A 19,401-nucleotide genomic window follows, 5' to 3' on the forward strand; every position below is an offset into this window, starting at 1 on the left:
AGTGATTTCTGAGCAAATTGGTTTTCTGAGTGTAATTTTGTCATTGATTTGATGATTCATTTTATGAAAGGAGCCTGAAAAGATTGATTTCATTGCTTCGCAGTGGGAGTTGTTAGCCCGCAATTAACAAAATGTCTGAGATGCCTCTTCTCATTCGGTCACTGTAATGGACCACACCTGATTTGGATACATTAAGCGTGTCTAAATGCAGCGCTTTAAATATTTAAGCAAAACTGATTTGAAATGTAATTTAATGTGTACTGCATCAACGGGCTTTTCACACAGCAGTTAACCTGGGGTTATCAGCATTCTAAACATTTTTTTTGTTTGAACTATTTCAAGTGTGAAAGCCTTTGTGTATAGTACCTACCAAAAGTTTGGGGTGGGTAAATGTATTTATTTAATGTTTTTTTATTATTATTTGATCTACATACAGTAAAGGGTAATACTGTGAATATCATACCTTTTTAAAACCTGATTTAGTAGTTTTCCAATGTAATTTATTGCTGTCATGGCAAAACGTTCAGCATCATTACTTCAGTCTTCAGTGTAACAAGATCCTTCAGAAATCATTCTAATATGCTAATTAATTTGATACTTTATCAGTGTCTTTGATGAATTCAAAAGAATAAAAAAATGCTTTTATTAAATACATTTATTTATAACGTAAGTCTTTACTGTGACATTTAATCAGTTTAATGTACCCTTGCTGAATAAAAGTATTAAATGTCTTTTTTTTTCAGGATTCTTTGATGAATAGAATGTTTAGAAGAAAGTTTTATTTCAAATGTGAATCTTTTGTAACAAAAAAAAAAATCTATCTATTGATTAATGTATAAAAAAAAAGTATTCATTTTCTTCAAAAGCAATCTTACTTTTTTCAAGATTCTTTGATGAACAAAATTCAAAGGGACTTTTTATTTGAAACATAAATCTTTTGTATCATTACAAGTGCCTTTACGGTCACTACTGATTAATAACAAAGTACTTATTTTTAAAAAATCCCATTGACCCCAAACTTTGAGTATACTTGGACAAACAGACCGTATCGCCTATGCATACGCATACTGAAGCTGAATTATAAGTGTAATAACTGTCGGTGTGTTCATATACAGTACATGTACAGTGTGTGTGAGGTCTTCCTCTCACCCTCCACGGTCACATTGTCAACAGAGAGCTGCAGGCTCTTCCCACGGCGCACCACCTTCACAGAGTGCCACTCATTGTCATTCAGCTTCTGCCCTGCGAACAGAGTCTCCGGTCCTTTACCTGCAGAGAGAGAGGGCCAAAGTCACACACCGCTGCAAGCTTCCCGTCTTATCAATACAGCACAGTCTACCTCACAGGCTCTCACCTCACCTCACACACACACACACACACAAACATACAAGTACAGAACTGACAGGACATATCTACAAACTCAAACGTTTCTAGAGAGAGCGCCGCTCAGACGCATACAGACGCTCTTGAGCATACCTACACATTCAAACACGCTCATTTACATTTCACACCACCCGGCTCCCACGCAAAACGTACATACAGACAGGCTCCTTGAGGAGAATCGTGACACGTACATATGCTGTTCTGCTAACTCTCTCTGTGAGCCTCTATAGGGTAAATATAAAGAATTCTTTAAGACATATGGACCAGCGCTGACGTTCTACCTTCGGAAAAAATATGGTTCTGTTCTCATCCTGAAGAATCCTTTTGTGCTGAAACGGTTCTGCGTGTGTTAAAGCCCGTTCGCACCAAGAACGATAACTCATAACGGTTCACACTTTATATTAGGTGGCCTTAACTACTATGTACTTACATCAGAAAAGAATTTTAATGTACAAAGGGCCGAATTTCCATGGAGGGACTGTGTTTCACTTCCAACTGGTTAGACTTATTAGGAAATTAAAGTGATTTCTACATTTTATCATTTAAAAGGCTACGAAAGCGATCCCAGTTCTGCTGTGTTTATGGTCTGAGCAAGCCGTCTCGCCATAAAACCTGCAGACTACAGTCGATAGAAACACTTCTCTAATGCTGTGCGTCATGCTCCTCCTCACAGGACAGATCGTGAAAGCAATTCGCACTCCGGATTTTATCATTCATGCTAACAAAGTATATAGACGATTTAACTAATAGATTCAGTGTACGGCGTAGAGAACTCCATTCATTAAAATGGAAGTTTGTGGGATCTAAAGTGATGAATTTAACAGCTTTATATTTTTCTTTATCGTATACAAAAGGTAATATCAAGTGACTTACATTTTAGTAACATGGTTTGCTATTTTGCTCGATTTCAGGATGGTAAAACTCAACTAATTAAATAGTTAGCTAACTAATTCCACCTCGTCAAAAATTCTGTGAACATTTATTAATGCCACATTTCTTTAAGATGCACTTTTGATGCTGATTTCATCTGACAGATGATTTATTCTTGCCTTTTTTATCGTGATTGAATTATCTTAATCTTAAATGAATTTATTGCTTAATTAAAATTATTGGCACAGTGACATGCCTTTAATAAAGTAACGCTTTATTTTAAGGTGTCATAATACATAGTATACATAATACATGGTAATTGTGCTTAGTAGTAGTTGTACATAAAATAAAAACTACTTATCGAGCAACTTAAGTTATGGAACAGCCTGTAATTAGAGTTTGTAATTATGTGGATGTAGCAGGCAGCTGCTGTTACATATCTGTACATATCTGTCTGTTACACAGCTATCAAAATCATGACACACTTCCATTTAATTAGCTTATGCATGTGCAATTTTAATGTAATTAGAAAATTATTACATGTATTTAAGCTGTGCACTAATAAGTTAAATCAAACTAAGGTGCAGCTAGATAAGATGTACAGTATAGATACACAAAGTACACTGTAAACAGCCTATTACATCTATATAATTACAAACACAAATGAATCATTTGATAAGGTTTGGCCCCAGCTTCTTGCCGTAGTCGCAGCACAGAAGGTTATCTGTGTGATGAGGGTACATCGAACCAGTGTTGGCAGGGTCACGGTTGTCTCCCACATTCACATGGGTTGCGTTTTTTTGGGGTTACTTTTATAATGTACCGCATCCACTCAAAGTGTATATAGAGAAATAAAAATGAAAAAAAGATCTGTTGACTAAAGTGTGCTCTGAATGTTCTAATTCTCTAATGCAGCTGCTGAACAGGTGCAGCTCTTCTTCAATCAGTTTTGTCGTAATATTTCATGTAAGGTCACAAGAAAAGGTTTTGTTGTATTTATTTAGAAATATTACTGATGGTTGGGTAAATGTTCACTGGGATTAGCTCGGTAAACATTTTATTGCCTGTATAAAGGCTGAATAAAAACAGGAGAATAATTAATAATAAGGATTATTTAATAATGAGTCCCATACCTGCCAGAGTTCTGAAAGGTTGTTTCCTTAAACTAGTTTGTCATGTATTTATTTCAACACATTTACAGGTAACCCTAGTATCCTAATTGTGCCATTAATCATGATTATTTAATGATTAAATGTCATTTTAGATTCTAAAGTGTTTTATAACTAAATGCCCACATCACTGCTATAACGATAAAGACACAGATGAACGATACAAACATTGGCAGCCATTTAAAATTCATCCTGCTGTAACAAGCCCAAGAATTTAAAGCGTGCACTTAATAAACTGACTATATCGTTCACTGGTGTGGTGCTCTTTAGAGTTTAAGGTTCTTTATTGCTGCCTTTTTATTTTTCAAATCTGTAACTGCAACTGATTTTTTGTATCTTAACCATCCGTCTACACACACTGCCAACATTCTTAAAATATCTATACTCTTTAACTTTTAAAAACTTTTAAGTGGTAACAGAACGCGAAAACATACTTTTCTCCTCTTTTCCACCAGTTAACAGGTATATTGAATAAACTATCTATATTATTATTGTGTGCTCGTACATGCATTCATACATGCATCTTTAGTGTCACAAAATTCTTCAGAAATCATTCTAATCTGCTGCTTTGATGCTCAAACAACAGTATTTTTAATATTTCGATATTTTCAGATAACTGTGTACTGACGTCTTTTAAAGATTCTTTGATGAACAAAAGAAAAGAGCATTTATTTGAAATAAAAAAAAGGAAATCCTTCCTGAATAAAGTAAAAAATAATCTTACTGACTCCACACCTTTAAACTGCAGTGCACATATAGATACTGTTCCCTGCTGAATGGAATGACCTATCCAACTCCATCCGAGCAGCTGAGTCTTTATCCATCTTCAAGAAATGGTTTAAGAAAGATCTACACTTGACCCTCTAACACTAGCACTTGCTATTCTATGTACTTGTTTTCTTTTTATTTATTGAAAAATAAAATAACTTGACTCTCTAATACTTACACTCTCTATTCTATTTCTATTCTAACAACTCATTTTCTTTTTTCCATTTCTAAAAATTTACCTGCTAGAACTGGACAAATGTTATCCCTCAATTCGGACTTTTTTTCTGAGATATAAACTTGGAATAGCGGGTTATAATGTCCGATTCTGAGCAAAAAACATAACTTACAAACTTAATTGTCCGTCTTAACTTTGAATTTGTGTATTTTCAGAATAATGAGTTTATTTTTTTTTTCCTCATAATTCTGAGTTTATGTCTCATGGGTGCATGTTTATATCTCACAATTCTAAGAAAAAAAGGTAAGAGTATGAAGTTAGCATCATTTGCGGGATAAAAAATATCGCAAACAACTTTTTTACCTTTTTTTTCCCAGTGGTTTTTCCAGGGGCTTCCATAGTATTATAAATGTGTTATACATAGTATTATATATTATATATGCGTATAATTAAAAGCAGCGGTGCTAAACGATTATATGCATAGTTTAATTTTAATGTGTGTTATATGCCCATTATGAATACCCTAATTTCTTCCAGCAGTTACTTAAGAAAGATCCCATGCACAATGTACAGTAGAATCTATTGGGAAACGTCTGCAAGCTAATTCATCTGACAACAAAACTCAAAGACGGGTTGTGTATGTATATTTACGTTGGGATTCATCTAAACAGCTCATCTACACATCCTCTTAACTAACCTCTGTTTTCTCCGTTTATTCATATGGATTTCCCCAACAGCTGAAACTAAACCATCACCGCCTACAGTATGTGTGATTGCTAAAAGCTGTTTTTCATCTCCAGCTGCCTGTTTAGTTCTGCTATTGTCTAAACTACTGTATAAAGCACTCTTGTATTCTCCTTCACAAGTGTCACTTGCAGATACAAACCGCATTGATTCGGCGTCTTAAAATCATTCGAAAGCAAAAAAAAACCCACACAATTGCGGCAGTTCTGCTCATTATAACGGCGAGTGACTGGTGATGTCTGAGCATTTGTGTGTAACACGAGACAAACACATTATACTTAAACTGAATTGAAATGAAATTGAATTGGCCCCTGGCATGTGTATAATCATCTTACAGGCTCAGGAGTTTAACAGCCGAGAAACAAAACCGAACTGTGCCTCGGTACACAGGTTTAAAGTGACAGTGCACGCGCGCACCGAATCCCTCGCGGACCTCAAGAGTCCAACCGCCGACACAAAACCAATCAGCAGCAGTGAATGTTCGCCGTTAATATGCTAAAGTAACGGTTTTGAGAAGTGCCTGCTGCCGGCCCGCTGCGGCCCCGGTTGGCGCCTGCTCAGAGGCGCCTGGGGTGTTTGTGGAAAAATGGGTCAGGCCGAAGCAGTTGCCTCAGCCTTCATCGTGCGGAGCGGCTAGCGCCTGACATGGTGGTTCAAAGCCCCTCAGACTGCGCTGCTGGCTACTCTAATTGGCTCTGCTGGAGTCAACAGACCCTCCGAGGAACAACGTCAGCCTATTTGTAGAAGTGTTGTAGCACTCGAAATATGATGAACCTTCCACGGATGACTTCGTATAAGCAAAACAGCTGGTATTAATCTAGTAGGCGATCTGTAAGCGGCTCGGAATCGCACTGCAGATTACATACCTGTGAGTAAAACTCGTAACGACCAGGTATGTGTGACATTCTTTGCATTGAATTGAGTCGGTGTCGTATCATCCCTCTAATTAGCTCTTCTAGCTCTTAAAAAAAAAAAAAGCGAGCAGGAGGCAGAGAGAGGGGGAGTTGTCGTCCTACACCTTCTGGCGGCTTGTTAATTAAATTTAAATCGTTGCCCATCCCTGCTTTTAAATCTAAGAGCACGCGCGTAGCTTCGGCTCGGGCCTAGTATTACTCAGCATTTCGGATGAAACTGCGACAGCGTAAACGAATTCAAGTACAAATAAAACCTGTGCGCGTAAGCAAATACGTCTTGGAACAGCGCTAGATATCGTTGTAATGCAGGTCTTCGTATCAAGCTTTGATGAACGGCTTCAGGCGTTGTCAATTATTCATCAAAACCTAATGTTAACTTAGCATTAATGTGTGATTTTTGCATGGTAACGTCATCTGGATGCGGTTCGCATTCCCGACTACTCTGTGCTAAACTGTTTAAAATGCACATCATGGTGAGGAGACTTCCAACAGATGGCAGAGGGCCCTAATTGGGTATAATTTACTTTAACTACCAGCATTTCTGTCTATTTAAAAGTCAATTAACATTTTACTGTCATTAAAACTTCCATCAGTCTGAATATGTTTGACATACCCATCGAGTTAATATTGAGAGCGTAGAGGGGACTGTGAAACACTTTCGCAGGTTAACATATCAAATGGTCATGCATGTCTGATTATGAATGTACTTATCCACATATGAGCAAGCAGAGATTCATCTTTATGCTCGAAAAATCGCTTTTTTGATCCTAAGTAGCGGGTGCGCCATAAACTCAATATGTGTCAGCAAATGCGTTTACCATATTTTGTAATGCATTTGATGACAAGGATGTTACAGAGGTGATTTGTAGATTCAGGTCTTCAAAAGGCACTTAAGCATTCGCAGAGCCTGAAACTCATGTAGGACTAAATCTGAGGATGTAATACACGGTGTTTGTTGCCACCTGGTGGTAGGATTAATGCGATTAGGGTAGTTTGAGTCCTGCATGGTCAACACAACGCTTCAGCGGAGCTAAAATATGTGACCCTGCACCACAAAAACTGTCATAAGTTTTTATTAAAATGTATACATGAATAAACATGCTTTCCATTGATGTATGGTTTGTTAGGATAATATTTAGCCAAGATACAACTATTTGAGAATCTAGAATGTGAGGGTGCAAAAAAATTGCCAAATGAAGTCCTCAGCAATACTAATCAAAATGACCTTTTAATGTATTTGTAGTAGGAAATTGACAAAATATCTTCATGATCATGGAACATGATCTTTACGTAACATCCTAATGACTTTTGGCATAAAAGAAAAATCTACAATTCTGACCCATACTATGTATTTTTGGTTATTGTTACAATCATGTCACATTATATATATATATATATATATATATATATATATATATATATATATATATATATATATATATATACACATATATAAAAGTAAATTAAATTATGTAATATTTATTTTAAGACTTGGCTATTACTATATGTTACCCTAGACCACCAATCCAGTCCTAAATAGTATGGGCATAATTGTAACAATAACCAAAAATGCATAGTATGGGTCAGAATTGTAGATTTTTCTTTTATGCCAAAAGTCATACATATATACATATATATATATATATATATATATATATATATATATATATATATATATAATTAATAAGAGGAAGAAATAAATATATCTTTACGAAATTCAAATGCAAATGTAACAAAATTCACATAATTACAATGCATTACATTTATCTATGTTCTGTTCATCCCCTATCTGTTATTTTTTTCTATTTATTATGTTTGATAGAAGTAACAGATGATAGCGCATCATCAATACTGGTAAAAAAAAATGTAGTGTTTACCATTTTAAATGACTGTGTTGAAAACGAGAAGATTCCACGTATTAATAAACATGCAAAGTTTCAATAACGGTAGTTTGCACATGGCTAACGGGAGCCCTTTACAGCTTTATTTTCTGCACTTTTCTGTCTCGGATGCATTCCGAAGGTCATTCACAACCGGTCTTAAACATTTGGATAAAGATCGTTTTTACACTAAAATACAAACTGGCTGCATTATTAGAAAAATTGCAATATTTACAAATTACCCATTCCCCAATTAGCTTTTATTACGAGCGCTCCCAGTATAACCCAGATCTTTTTATTATTTATTTATTCATTCATTTATTACAAGTGCAAGCGAAATCAGCTTAACTTGGGGAAATCTGTGACTGGTAGCTTAACACATAATATTTCAAAAGCAAATACAAAAGGCAAACATTTCATAATCAAATACAAAAGAGCTCAGGATGTGTAGAACCTAAAAAAAAACCCCTCTGTGTGGGCCTACTTACTGCTTAAAAGCCCTGCCTAATGCCTCTACAGTTTATTTAAACCAGCACACGATGCGTCATAGTCTGATACATCTGTGTTTGTCATTGGAATAATTTAACATCTATAATGAAAACATTCTACAAATCCAAATTTGTTGAGTCATTAAAACAGATGAATAAATCTGTGATGACGCATTCGAATGGAGAACATGTCAAAATTTCCGATGCACAAAAGATTTTTATGGCTTTTTGGGAAGCGTGTCCTGAAGCGCAAACACCTACTGCCTCATGACTAATGAAGTACTAGAGAAACAGATCTTACAATTAGAGATGTAAATACTGTACGTGGAGTGCGTTTTAGAAGTGTAGGATTTCATAAGCGAATGGAAAAAGCTTAAATCCTCGAATAAAGGAAAGAGGATGAAGTCACCCACCGTAGCCTCCTCATTTTTGTCCCTGATGAAACCGACACAATGCACATCCACGCACATTTTTGCTGTTATTGAAATGAAGACATACTGTACTACTGCTTATTATATAAAACAGAGTAATGTACCAACATTAGCTTACATCATACTACTACATGCTAATACATCCTACATTACGTTCATGACATTTTTAGCTACTCGGTGTTTAGCAGTGCATAATATTCCAGAGAATTTAATTTATATTTGTGTATTTTTACGTCTACTTGTGTCCCTCTGACAAACCAAACAGCCAAATATGTACACTGCTATTTTAATTTGCTTATTTATTTTTTGGATGCGTAAATCATGCGTCAATCACTTTCACGTTGTCTATGAAAAAACAACCGGCAGCACAGCTGTTTTCAAAACTGAATATAAAAAGAAATGTTTCCACGTATTAGAATGATTTCTGAAGGATAACCTGATGCTAAGGACTGGAGTAATGATGCTAAAAAAAAGTAGCTTCCACATTACAGGAATGAATGACATTTTAAGATATAATAAAATAGAATTTCGTTAGTTCACACTATTTTAAAGTGCGCTTGTTACAGTGAAATTATTATTAATAAATAAATATATTAAAGACATTTATTTAAAGTTTTAGGTTATTACATGTACATATAACATTAACATTATTACCAAATTAGATTTTTAAACCATAGTGGTATTGACATGTGGTATGTATAATTAAACTAAACCATAAAATACAGTGTTTCCAAATATTATTACATTTCGATTTATGTGTTTAACTTCATTCTGTCTGCTCCCATAAAAAACAGAAATCGTTTGTACAGTTAACTTCATGTACTTGCTATATAATTAGGGTTTGGCCTAGGGTTACTTGCTTGTAATTATGCATAATGTACTGATATTATAACAGTAAGTACATGTGACGTGTAACAATGACGCCTTAAGATAAAGTGTTACCTAATATTTTTATTTTAGAAATGGTTTTTCCAAATGAGGACATCCTAAATTTCCCCAAAAGTTTTTTCACAAACTATACCTACTGTAAATACGCACACACACACACACACACACACAACCTGCGTTCCTTTCATCTCACGCATCCGATTTATACTACTTACCTTCAGCATCACTGCACTGCTGATACAGAGGATCGCATCGTTTCCCAAAACACACGTATGGATGTAACACCGCTCAAATACAGGCAATGCTCAACCTCATGCCTGATTTGGCAAATGAAGATTTCTTCTTTTATTAAATGGTTTATTACCGTATTTTCCTTATGTAACTGAGTCCCACAGGGACATGAAACAGACTAGAGCATTGGAGGAGCAGTGAGAAACATATGGTGTTGAAATGGAAACTGTTGGGATGGTTATGCTTAATTTCAAACACCGCAGCAAATCGGCATATTTTGCGGAACAAAAGAGATTGAGATTGAGGGAACGCTGGAGAGAGGGGGGTGTTGGGGAGAGAGAGTAAGAGAAAAAAATAAAGAGAGAGAGAGAGAGAGAGGGATGCAAACTGGGAACATGTTCAAAAGAAAATCTGTGTTAACGGTGCAGGAAGACAGGATTACGAGGGAGGAGAAGAAACTTTGGATGAATTGGGGCTGAGCATGAGAGAGAGAAGAGATAAAAATAGCATTGCAGATAAAAGAATCACTTACTAAGGTTACAGTCTATCCCGATACAATCTGGTGGGAAAGAGAGTGAGATGGTGAGATTTAAAGGAAAAGAAACTAAAATTCAAAACCACATCCTTCAAGGTTCAATCTGCAGACAAACAAACAATTCTTGCATAGAGTCAACCATCCGGGGACAAGGTGAGAGTCAGATTGGCCCCTTCTACAAGCGCCCGCACCCCACAATCGCAGGACGAGAGACAGCACAACTGACAAGAAGTAAAAATGCCAAGACCAGATATGTGGCATTTGGCAATTTATAAATATACAGATAAAATATTGGATTTAGCCTGTGCTTTGCCTCCTCCCTGTATGTGGGTGCTGGCAGTATGACTGTAGGCAAGGGCAGTCTGCACCATCAGCCAAGAGCTCATGCTTACAAAACAGGTCGCCTATAGACTGGGCGGCAGAGCTAAACAATATTTCTCAGCCTTTTGAAAATGTTTCTGATATATATATATATATATATATATATATATATATATATATATATATATATATATATATATATATATATATATATATATACGTGACCCTTTTGAAATGCCTAGAAACAGAGGAACAAAATAAGCTTTCATTTTCATGAACTAATGTAACAAAGTACATACTGTTTAAAAGTTTTGGGGTTGGTAAGTTTTTTTTTGTTGTTTTTGAAAGAATTCTCTTATGCTCACCAAAGCTGCGTATTTTGATTTAAAGCGTGACGTATTACAATGTAATGATATATTTTTTTGAATGTAATCGTTATTTTATTTTACATAAATATATGCATTTGTTGTTTGTATAAAAAGGCGGAAAAGCGTTACATTTATCTGATATGTAAAGTCTTTCCGATAAAATATTAATATACATTTCTAAATGACTTTTTTTTTTCCATTGATTCACATTAATAAATTAAACTCCGGAAACGTTTTTTGCATCTAAAGTTTACATTGTTTAGTTCATGCATACTTTCATAGCACCACTAATATCATTAACAATTTATCTCTGTTTAAATAAAACATCGATTTTTGCCTCATAGAAGAATCTCTGAAAATATGCAACCCTGTCTATGAAAACCCAGCTAAAGTCATTTGTTTGCTGTTTCCTACATTAAAGCATCAGCATTAGAAAAGAGGGTTCTGAACCAAACAATGCGTGAATAACAGGCGTCCCTGTTTACAAAGACAATCCAGAGACGGTTGAAATGAGTGTTTAGGACCCTCTGGTACTCTGAAACATCTCTGAAACATTAGTGCTGTATCTCGAATACCTTGATATAATCTATCATTTACAGCAATGGACACAAATCTCCCGAGGCTGTGACTACTTTCATGCTCTTTATCGCAACTCTAACCAGGTTTTTAAATGCGGGGTAACATATAATTTGACATTTGTTTGTTATATTAATTGGAATTGGTGAGATAAAGTCCTAATGTCCCGCTGCAGAGGTGAAGTAACGGACGGTACGGAGCGGTGCGAGCACTCTTGGCTGTGGTGAACTCTCAAGCTGTCAACCGCTACAGAAGATGACCACAGACAGCCAGGGACCTGTCTCACTGTCGCACTGCTCGAAGACAGAAGGACTAGCTCAGACTCCACTCTCCTGTGGACTGGAACTGCCTGTAATCTTCTGTACAAACAGACATAGCCTGCCGTCGGAGCAGGAGGGCAGTGAGAGACTTTAGAAGAATTACTGTTTGGTTCTTATAGCGGGAGAGATCAGGGGGCAATTACATTTCTTCAGTCACAAGCAAGCTAGACGTCTAACACTTATTCAGCGTATGCTCGGTAAAGTTCTCTCTCTTTTTGAAAAAATAAATGTGATTCTATTACTTTTTATCACTATACTTGAAGTATAAAGTATTTCCTGAACCCCCTGTGATTTTCCTCTCGTCTAAAGTTTGACAGCCTTTGAAATTAAACTTCTATCTATTATTTCTTGTATCTTCAGCATTTTATCTAGAACGGCTGTTCTTTTTAAGTTAATATTAACATCAGATGACAGCCACTGTGGAAGATTTCATTATGGCTGTGAGGTTGATGGGCAAATGTTACAACAGTACAATGTAAAATAAAAAGTTCAGCCTACGATCTTTAAATTGAATAATGAATGATAATTAAATGTAATTATTAAAGGTTTAAGCAATTAAATAATATTAATAATAATTAAAGTTACTGCATTGATATGTGCTCTTTTTTAAATTGTAGTTATTTTATATTATTTAATTACACAATTTATTATTTAATTTACATTATTATTTTATATTAATTCTGAATCAGTTTTGTTATATTGTGATTGTTAAATGAATTAGATTCATTATATTTATTGCTTTACTTTTATATTATATTATGTTATATTATATTAAACTTAACTGTAGCTGTAAAGCAATAATATTTAGCTGTAAAACAATTAAATTGCAATTAATCCCATACAAAAAATGTTTTAGTTTACGTAATATATGTGTGTGTTCTGTTTATACGTATTATGTATAAATAAACACATACACATATCCAGTATACATGTAGAAAATATTTACATGTATTTAGATATCTATATTTATATTCATATAATTTATATTATATATAAATGTTTAATATATGAACATAACATTTATTTTTTTAAATGTATACATGCATGTGTTTATTATTAAAGTTGTACAATTTTATTTTACATTTCATAATATCTATTAATTATATTATTTAATATTATATTATTATATAGATAGAAAATGTACAGGAATTGAAAATAATATAATAATATAATTCCCCTCTGTCTCTCCTATTATAACATAATGTACCTTCTGAGAACAAATTACATGGGTTGGTCTCTCTGGCTGTCTGCTCTGAAAGCTGCAGAAAAGATAGCCATTGAAGGCTGCACAGGGACAGAGAAAGAGAGAGAGAGAGAGAGAGAGAGAGAGAGAGAGAGAGAGAGAGAGAGAAAGAGAGACAGTGAGAGAGAAAGACAAGAAAGAGATAAAGATGGAGGAATGAAGGTGAAATGCATTCTGGGAGGGACCCCAGACTTGTTCTATGAGTGCCTGGGGCTCAGAGGTCAGCGGTGGAAGGTTACCTAGGTTGACGGTGAGTTTGACCCTTCCCCCGTCCAGCTCCAGACGCAGGGTGTCAGCGGACTCTTTGGAGGTGGTGGCCATGAGTAGACCATAAGCTCTCTGCGACATGAAGCGCAGAGACACGTCCTCGGCCTCAGTGTGAATGGCGTGAGGCATCAGGACCTTCAGAAACATGCTGCCATCGTAACTCAGCACTGCAGACTCTGAGAGCGCCGAAAAAAAGAGAGGAAACGAGAAAACGCCAAAAATAAGGACATTTCTTTCTTCTTTTACATTTGTAAGCAGTCTAATATAAGTAAAGTAAATTTATAAGATATCAATTTAAAAGTAATAAAACAAAATATTCATAATAATAATAATAATACAATTCTGTAGTTTTGTGTGGTGGAGTTTACATTGTTAATGTGTATGTAATGGAGGATAATATTTTGTTGTTATGATTGTTTTTGATATTAGTATTAGTATTTAGTATTATTTCAATACTTCAACACTGTTCATTAGTTTTTAGATATTTACTTTCCATTTAAATTGTAGTAACATTGCGTTTTGTCATTTTTATTAGCTCATGTTTTAAAAAGTGTCCGATGGATGGCTCACATGATGAAAGAAGTCATTTAGAAGAATCAACTCATTATTTTAAAATCAATAAATGATGTGCATTTAGCTACTGTTCAAATTTTAGGCAATTGCACTTCCTCATTTAAATGCCTCTGCCAAAACACACGCGATTTGCTTAAATCAATAAAAATGATTTGAACAAGAATTGTCCGCTTGAGAACTGAGCCAAAGTAAGAGACAAAGAGAAAAAAAAATAGCTTCAAGAGTACGTGCCCCCTTGCTGAGTCACCCGTGACATGTCTGTACTGGACACGAGTGGTCACGCTGCTATTCTTAGCGACAGACAGCAGAGGGCAGGAGAGAGTTAGAAAAGAGACCGCAATAGCAAACAAAGGCTTAGGCAGGTGCGATCTGATGAATAGAGCTGAAGTGCAGCTGTATCTCAATAAAAAAGTATACAAGTGAAGCACTGAAGCCTTGCTCTTTATGAGAATGTGTCTCATCGGTGAGAAGTAATCCCGTGTTTAATCCTCCCTCCCCACTGCTTTAAGCCCTACTTTCCTCACCCATCTCACAGTTGGGTCCCAGATATCCAGTTCCAGTGCAGTCGCAGACGTGACGGTTCCAGCCCTCGCGGCAGCGGCCTCCGTGGGCACACGGCTCAGAGCTGCACCTCCGATGGGTCTCTCTCGTACAGAAGCTGCTGACACCCGGAGCGCTCTGAAGCTCCGCCAGCCGCCGCAGGTCCTTGCTGCGTCCGTCTATAAAGAGATCCCGCACGCAACCCACAAAGCCCAGCCTGAGGCGCGCGGTCCACACTTCTGGAGGGAAAGGAAGACCGCCGCTGTCCTCCGGCAGACCCCCCAGAAACATTTCACCATCGAGATCCAGAATCTCGCTGCCCTCGTTGGTGGAGAAGGGCACGCTACGGCCGTTAACAGAGATGGAGCCTAGGAGATAGGAAATGAGAAGAACGTGGAGATCGGTCATAATCTGCTTGTGAACCTATAGCACCACACCAATTAGAGCCATTTTAGTCACATTTTTAATAAAAGGAATGTACTTTGATTTAGAAATGTAGGTCATACTTTAGTTTAGGGACAAGTTCTCATTATTACCTAACTATTAACTAAGACACGTGTCTCAATAAACTCCTAATTTGCTGCTTATTAATAGTTAGTAAGATAGTTGGTTTTAGAAAGTAAAGTATTAATACTGTATGTTCTTTGTAAGTCCTAATAAAAAGTTAATATGACAGTCACGTGCATGCTAATAAGCAATACTTAATAGTGAAAACTGGTCCATAAAGTGTCACTTAAATGTAAATAAAGAAATAAAGAAATACAGCTGGCATGATTAATTAAGCTGTAAACTGTAAATAACCATGGAATCATTTGCTGGATGTTGCCTGCGAGGCTGTGCAATATTTAGAATTGCACTGAGAATGCAGTTCCTTAATTTGAACTGAGGCAGTAAACATTTAGAATTTTGATGTTAAAGACACAGAATTAAAATGAATTGGAAATTCAAAGTCAAACAAACAAATGAAAAACAGTCATAAGGACAGACTAAATTATATTTACTGTAAACGGAACAGTAGGTAGAATGAGTGACAGAATGAGAGGCAGAATGAAAGACAGAACGATAAATACTTAGAAGGATAGTTACAGCAACAGACAGAAGGATAGACAGAACATCAAACAGAAGGATAGATAGAAAACAACAAAGAAAATAACAACGACAGAACAACAGACAGGTCACTGGTCTGAACAACTGTAGACCGAATAATAAAACAGAACAACAGATAGGAAAATACATTGACAGGCAGAAATATAGACTGACAGAACAATATGGTGAAAGACAGGCAGATAGAATAACAACAGAATGGACAGAGACAGACAAATAGATGGATAGAGACAGACAGACAGACACACAGGCACAGACATAGATAGATAGATAGATAGATAGATAGATAGATAGATAGATAGATAGATAGATAGATAGATAGATAGATAGATAGATAGATAGATAGATAGATAGATAGATCCTAGCACAACCCTGGATGCTTGTAGTAGCAGTTAATAAACATGTTTAATTGACAGTCCTAGTTAATAATAAACCCAAACTAATTTAATTAATGCTGCTACTACTGATCCCCCAAGACTATCATTTTAGTAACTCATGAAATCAGTGTAGCTACTGTACTGTCACAAGTTCCAAAAAAAAGGAAGTTTCATTAATTTAGCATTAACAATCCACTGCGCTTCCTTTTTTCCCTGAGCTCAGCTAGTGGAAAGGTCTTCAACCTCTTCCCCTGGGATTTACTAAATCCCACGCCGGGCCCGCTGCTTTAAAACTGTGGAAAGTGTATTTGAGTTGAGCTCTTACAGTAATGAGAGGTAATGAGAAGTAGAAGAAATGAAGTATGGTGATTTCGCAGTTTGTGAAGTATGCATATCAGATGGACCCTAAGCGGGCAGAACGAGAAAGTGCTTTAACGGAAGAGATTAAGAGCAAACGTCTCTTTAGTCTCACAAGCAAGCAGGTTAAAAACACTTTTATACAAGCGAATGATGTGTGTGCTGATCTCGCAGTATCCTGACCTTTTCTGCCCTCTCTCTGGAAATCCACATGGCACCATTCTCCGTCATTGACCTTTTTGTTCCCGACTTTCATCTTGATGCTCCCGGAGCCCATGTCCATGAGCAGGTAGAGGAAGCCTTCAAGCAGCTCAATGGCGAAGAAGTCAACCTTCGGTCTGCGATCTTTGGAACCTTGCGGCCGGCCGTGGCTGAACAGCAGGAGGCCGCTAGGTTCGGTGGTTCGGAAGTCGAAGGACACGGAACCGGTTTTCTTTGCGTTCCAGCGCGGAAGGGTTACGTAAGCGGCCGGAGTGTCGAAACTGACGGGGTCTAACGCGGCGACATCCTCGCAGCGGAAGGTGAGGTCACCGTGGAGGGTGACCTTGGGGTCGCGCAATTCCGCCAGGCGGGAGAGCTCCAGTCTGAACTCATTATTGGTGTAGACCACCTGGGATGGGGGGAGAGAGAGAGAGGGAAAAAAAAGCACTTGAATGCTAACAGGGTGGAATGGAGTAGCCCGCTGCCCACTGGTACAAACAAACCGCAGCTGATGCGTGTACCTCGGGGGCACGGTTTTCAAGTCAGTAAACACAGCAGTCTCTTTAAATACTCAAAGCACGAGTGGATCACATAAACCTAGCGACCTCATCCACAGCTCTACAGAAACCCTCGTCTAATCGATATTCTGTTTCATTAATATGATGAATCATCCTACGCTAACATTAGCTCCGACGATGCCGAAGCTAAGTGGTTTTCTGAATCGCACGCATAAACAGCGCATTCATTAAGTGACGTAAACTGAGAAATCTTGATCTAGGGTAGGATGTCTAGACCACATGGTAAGAAGCAAAGCAAAACTGCTCCTAAAATAACATTCCTACAGCACATGCATTGCGAATGTGTCCCCTGGGGTCGATTTTTTTTGTCTCGGTCACATGTTGTGTCTCTACAGCCAGATGGGCGAATCAGCCCTGCACGGCAAACATGCTTTTCATTTTTACACCAGCCGCTCTCTCTGTCCGAAGATGATGACTGACGCTTTGTTGCTGGGTGTGAACTTGAGTGTCTCTGAAAATAACACAAGACGGCCATGTTTCTCGTCAGCCCTCATGACAGAAAAATAAAGGGAGAGGTAAGAGCAAAACAAGAGGTGCCAGCTCTGAGTGAAGGAACATGAAAAATGCAATTATTGCCTGAGAGCGCGGACAAAAAAATTGGGAGGGATCTATCAATGAGACCCTTTCAAACCATTTCTGACTGCACAACCTAAGCATCCTAATCTTCCTGATTTTCTATCAGATTAAGATACGCTCTGTAATCTCAATGTTTCATAAGCGTTTTCCTCTATAAAATGTCTGTTACTTGTTTCCTACCCCACATTTATATTATTGGAGTTCACTAAAATGATTTTCAACCCCCTGAAAATATATATGGGTATATGAATCAATTCTCACTATTTACGTTTTTTGTTATTAGCATTCCTATATTAATAACATATTGGCTGTTTATTAGTAAAATAGCACAAAAGTTGTAGTTAATGGTTTGTTAAGAGCGAGAATTGGACCTTAAAATATAGTGTGACCAAAACAGGCCTAGAAGCGGGAGACTCTTTTTGTACTTTAGCACCACTTTAGCAACCATACACAACACCCTAGCAACTGCATGATAGAGTACCAAAAAACATCCAACACTTTTTAAAAGGCAAGAACTACTTTCATTCCTTTAGAAGATGTAAAAATCTTTTTGGAATAGGCACTTTTCAAATGGGGTACAAAACCCTTTTCAGGGTCTAAAAGTCATTTTTTAGTTATCAGACAAAAGGTTCTAAACCTTCAAAAAATGTCAACCTCAGGAGGTCAAAGCCAATTTTATTTCTTATGCATTTTATTTATTATTATTTATTCCCTTTTCTTTTTCCTGGAATCAAGGTTTAAGTGGTTTGAATATTTTCCGGTGATAAACATTCGATAGACATAAAAACTGCACAGATAAAATGAACAAAATAAAATCAAATTAAGAAAAAAATTATTTCTATAGAAAGTGGCTAAACTGTTCATCCAAAATGAGCAATTATCAATGAAAAGAGTACTTATAGTTCTACAATGAACTAAAGGATACAAATAAAAAGTACAAAAAAGTGACTGACGTAATGATGATACTGTTGTCTGGCTTTATTGTTGTTCCTGTAAAGACATTTGATTGTTCACTTTGCATGAATATTTCATTAAATAAATAAAATAGTTCTCAAGAAAAATTTGATTTGTTCCCAGTGATCTCAATGGAGGATCGACAAGATACAAGAAAAAGCAAGAACCTAGAGAAACAAACAAACCAAAAAAAAAAAACCTCAGCAAACAGCCTATCAAGGACCTAAAAAAATGACTCGAGAGGGTGTATATATATGACAAACTAGCCTAATTAAACGCTACACAGGTAGATGCCGTCGACATGGGGGAAAACATGAACATCCAACAACAAACAGTATCTGAGCAACAAAAGACCAAATGAAAACGAAAGAGCAAGAAGAGAAAAACAAGACAAAACACAGATTCCCAAAAGCTTAACAGCATTGTAGATGTGTATACATCTCTATCAGATGAGCGATAAGGGAGTGCTCAAGCGCCTACCAAAGAGGGCCACTGATACTAACTGTACGGTTGAGCAGGTAGAGAGTGGTGATTAATAGAGTCCGGGGTCAACGAGACAGAGATGGAGAG

The 19,401-nt window shown here is 36.7% G+C and overlaps 1 protein-coding gene across 15 annotated transcripts in view; it reads right to left on the minus strand.

Moving 5' to 3' along the window:
- The window catches only part of nrxn2a (neurexin 2a), a 260,155-nt gene that overhangs the window by 180,008 nt on the left and 60,746 nt on the right, over positions 1 to 19,401 (minus strand). For 10 of the 15 annotated variants that reach the window (XM_043221581.1, XM_043221580.1, XM_043221585.1 and 7 more), the window contains 5 exons: positions 16,706 to 17,132; positions 14,669 to 15,052; positions 13,544 to 13,747; positions 10,474 to 10,500; positions 1,150 to 1,269 (listed from right to left, as the gene is read on the minus strand). In XM_043221581.1, the coding sequence (XP_043077516.1) occupies positions 1,150 to 1,269; positions 10,474 to 10,500; positions 13,544 to 13,747; positions 14,669 to 15,052; positions 16,706 to 17,132 (1,162 nt within the window). The remainder of the gene's footprint in view (positions 1 to 1,149; positions 1,270 to 10,473; positions 10,501 to 13,543; positions 13,748 to 14,668; positions 15,053 to 16,705; positions 17,133 to 19,401) is intronic. The other 5 variants (XM_043221591.1, XM_043221586.1, XM_043221590.1 and 2 more) reach the window with 1 other exon arrangement.

Source organism: Puntigrus tetrazona, chromosome 21 (genome assembly GCF_018831695.1).
Source record: "Puntigrus tetrazona isolate hp1 chromosome 21, ASM1883169v1, whole genome shotgun sequence".
NCBI classification, from domain to species: Eukaryota; Metazoa; Chordata; class Actinopteri; order Cypriniformes; family Cyprinidae; genus Puntigrus; species Puntigrus tetrazona.